We start from the raw sequence: 4,190 nt of genomic DNA on the forward strand, positions 1-4,190 counted from the left end.
AAGGAATAGGATGAGGAACATTGAGACAAACTTAATTACGATAGTTATTTCGTGCTATATACCTTCATTTCGTTCACTATGTTCTCGTTTTCATAGTTAAGATCGGGCTGCTCCGGTGCAAATTGATGGAGATAATATGCTTGTCGTTCGTCACGCCAGGTCCATGCTAATCCACCGAACACGCTCACCTATACGTGCAGATAATCGTTCAATCATTCCGTTTTATATCCGATTATGCATTTAAGGCTACATTTATAAAACGTCAAGTATACCAAGGATATTCGAAAAAACGCGTTTATACTAGTCGGGGTATTAGTAGCATTGCTCAGTTTGGATGAGTTATTTCACATTGCAAGTAAATGTGCTTACGTGTGCATGTGTATTATATATAATATTGTATAATAAACTCGCGTATTCGGACTTGGATTAATTTATCGACTTTAACAACGTCGTCCATTCACAAAGCACAACTCTCGCGTCGTCAGTCTCCGTTGTCCTTAGTCATGTTACGGACGTAAGCTTCGGGTTACCTTAATTACTTACCCAATTATTCGGCACCGTAATTGTTCCATTAGGCAGCACCTTGCCTTTATGCCATATGTAATAATCGGTGTAAGGTTCTATGCTTTGCAAACTTTTTTGGAACCATTCGTGTTTGTCCGACGAGTGATTGGGAACAAGATCCATGATAATTTTCATCGACGCATCATGCGCGGCCTTTGAGAGCGTCTCGAAATCCTTCATAGTACCAAACCTCTTGTCGATGTTGCGAAAATCGGAAATATCATAGCCAAAATCGACCATCGGGCTCGGATAAATCGGAGATAACCAGAAAGCATCGACATTTGACTCGGCAAGATGTTCCAATTTGCTTATAATACCTGCGTACAACAATTTTTAAATTTTATTATATTTATTTCTCTCTGCTAATCTTTTAATGTGCGATTAAATAAATAAATTGATGATTAAATAAATAAATAAACGTTTAATTTCTTTTTCAAACGTACTTAACTTTTTCTTATATATGTTTTGTAATTGATTTAAATTGTCAAGGTATAAATTAATATAAAATATAAAAAATTTACAACATATAATTAATATGTTTCAAAATATCAGAAGAGGAGGGGGAAACTTTATTCATTGAGTCAAAGATTTTTTACATCGATTTCGTATTTGATAAAAAATTTGTTGTTGGGTAAGACTTCCGTATGCGACTCCCCTCCAATTTTTATCTACTTTGGCAGGCACGTAGTACGTACTAAAAGAAGTCGAAAGCCCCAATACCAACTTGCGGAAATGACTATTTTCTTAAACATTTAAATTATTTTTATTATTTTGCTAATTTGTGGATTTTTTGACTGCTTATGCACAATATCTTTTCTTCGCATGGAAAGTTGAAAACCCACGTAAAATTACAATAATAGACCTCATTTCGCCCTGTGAGCAAAGGAAGCGAGGTCCACCCTTCATTGCAATTGTGTGGATGGAAAAGTGTATGCGTGAATGCAGTGTAGGTTCCGTCCCTTGTAAGCGTCGCCCCTCTTTCATAAAAAAACTAATCCAACTCTAAATCTATATTTCTAGAAACTTGAAATTAAAATTTGGTCAAAAGCTGAAAATAAACACAATTTAGCATTCAAACTCACTCGATAATTATGCAAAATCTTCTCATAGCGATACAGTTATAAAACCAATACTAAAAAGAAAATTGTCTTTGAACGTCTTATTATTTGGAAGCGTTCAAATATATAACCCCAATTAATTCTTATTTATACGAAAGTTTACCATCGCACGGCCCTCTAGCGAAAATTATTTGCACTTTGTAACAGGTGCATGCACACACTTCAAAAGCACGTGATATAGGCTCTCTATTTACTGAAACAAGTCGACACAAGTGTTCTTCTGTCTTCGTTACTCATTGAATGCAAAGAAATATAGAACGATATTTGTGCCGATAAATGGAAAGTGTTAATAAATGGAAAGCACCCGTAGTAGATAGCTAATCCGGCTATCACAGCGCTCCAATGACGCACGATGTGATAGATAACTAATCCAGTTGCCACAAAAATATAACTTACATTTCAAATTCCACTTTTATAAAGCTAAACTACGTTCTAACGTACGCACTGACCTACTTAGTTATCCAAAAAACCAATCTTTCGCATTCGCAGTCCAAAAATCCAAAATCTAGCTAAATAATAAAAATTTGAATATTAAAAAAATATAGTCATTTTTGCAAGTTAGCACTAGAACAAAATCGGAGGGGGGTCGCATACGGAAGTCTAGTCTTTTTTAAATGTTACATTATCTTAATAAAAATTATCTATTTTTATTTTACATATAATTGTATTGCTCTATATTATCTCTATATTATGGAAATTACAATACATTTTTCTAGGATTTTATTGCAAATGAAAAAACATACCCTTAAGATCCCCGACACCATCACCATCACTATCCTTGAAGCTTCTGGGATAAACTTGATAAAGAGACATTGACTGCCACCATTTTGGACTAGATTCACTATATGCGAGATTGGACGATAGTAGTATCGTACAAAGCGTTATTACACCGTTCTTGTTCATCTTTGTTAGATCTTAAAAATGAATTATAAATAACTACACAGGCACACAAAAATACTGATAAATCAAGCTATTTTCCGTCGAAAAAAAATTGTGACGTGATGGAACAATTTGGACATCAAATTCGGTTTCAGAGTGTCAAAATACATAAGAATATCATGGTCTAATCTCCGGATCAAATATAACAATTTTTTTGTATGCCTGTGTTATTTATGCGCGGTAACGTCAATAAATATGTATCTAATAGTATTTGCATAGAGGATTATTCTATAAATAAATAACATCTTAATCGTAGTTTATTTTAAAAACCGTAAGAAACAAAAGATGGAAGTTTAACATTAAGTAGACTTATCGAAAATAAAACAAATTTAAGATAATTGTTAATTTTGAAAGTAACCAATGGCTTGATTAATGACTGAAACTTTATTTGTTGGACATATTGATTTAAATTGTCCTTTTAATGCTACAAAAAATATAATATCTTTAATAACGAATCATATGTCTTTAAATATTAATAGCTCTTGACCTTTGTTGTCGATTATAATGTCTGATGAAACTCTTTAAACTTGTATTGCAATATTACAAAACAAAATATAATCTGCAGGTTTATTTTAGAAACATTTTATCAAATAACAAAGATTCGGCCTCGGTGAAACGCATACTCCCCGCACAACCGAAGGTTGGCAGCAGTCGGGAGAAAAACGTAAATAAAACCTGAAACCTTTTTGATTCAGATATACTTTTTCTAACTTATTTACAAGCATTTTCTCTTAACTCAAGTTGGACTGAAATTGCAAACAACCTTGCGATGTATTATGTAAGCTGCGAGACATCTGTATAAACAGTTGTTTGTTATATCTTAACATCACAATCAATAACAATCTCAAAATTATAAATTGTGATAAGTTATTTATCAAAATGAAATAAAATTACACAAAATTATTACGATACGTTTAACAATGTTTTAAATATATTTTTTCTAATTTTCTAAAAGTAAAATAAATTATATAATTTATCACTTTAATATTTTTAGAGTACATCACGTGTCTTTTATTATCGTTTTAACATCGATTTGTATTGTATATAGAGTATTGTATATAAAAAGGTATCTTGAGACATCTCGATGTAACAGCAACTTAATTTTTGTTACTGTATTATTATAAAGTTTGTAAAATGGTAACTAGCAATAAAATTATTTCTACAAATTTGTGTACTTACTAGTAATTCATCGACACAAATGCTTACGTTTAGACTAATACAGATTTCTCAAACACTTACTGTAAGATCTACTGTTGTAAAGTAAACGAATCTTTCCTCTTTTATAGCTGCATTATGTAATTACGGTCGAGTAGAGTTTCATTCACACAACGCAATGAATTCTGCGCGGAGTACATTATATATATCTAATCGCGAGATATATACCTCTCTCTCTCTCTCTTTAGTGAAATTTTTTATCTAACTCCTTCAAGATAAAAAATCATCAATGCAAGTAAACAACAACTAAAGCAGTGTCTCTCAAAATAATAGAGCGCAAAAATTAATCGACTAACAGTAAAAAATGTTTTTAAAAAATGTATATATATATATATATGGAGGGATATATATATA

General features: G+C 31.9%; 1 protein-coding gene across 2 annotated transcripts in view; it reads right to left on the reverse strand.

Annotated features, from left to right (window-relative positions):
- The window catches only part of LOC112461689 (alpha-glucosidase-like), a 10,393-nt gene extending 6,434 nt beyond the window's left edge, over window positions 1-3,959 (reverse strand). Inside the window, exons 1-4 of one of the 2 annotated variants that reach the window (XM_025027026.1) lie at window positions 3,861-3,959; window positions 2,426-2,596; window positions 544-881; window positions 63-188 (exon numbers count right to left, since the gene is read on the reverse strand). In XM_025027026.1, the coding sequence (XP_024882794.1) occupies window positions 63-188; window positions 544-881; window positions 2,426-2,585 (624 nt within the window). In that variant the 5' untranslated portion in view covers window positions 2,586-2,596; window positions 3,861-3,959. Of the gene's footprint in view, window positions 1-62; window positions 189-543; window positions 882-2,425; window positions 2,597-3,800 lie in introns of both variants that reach the window. The other variant, XM_025027027.1, reaches the window with a different exon arrangement.
- Window positions 3,960-4,190: the final 231 nt, after the last annotated feature.

This window comes from Temnothorax curvispinosus, unplaced genomic scaffold (assembly GCF_003070985.1).
Source record: "Temnothorax curvispinosus isolate PA1 unplaced genomic scaffold, ASM307098v1 QBEX01011627.1, whole genome shotgun sequence".
NCBI lineage: Eukaryota > Metazoa > Arthropoda > Insecta > Hymenoptera > Formicidae > Temnothorax > Temnothorax curvispinosus.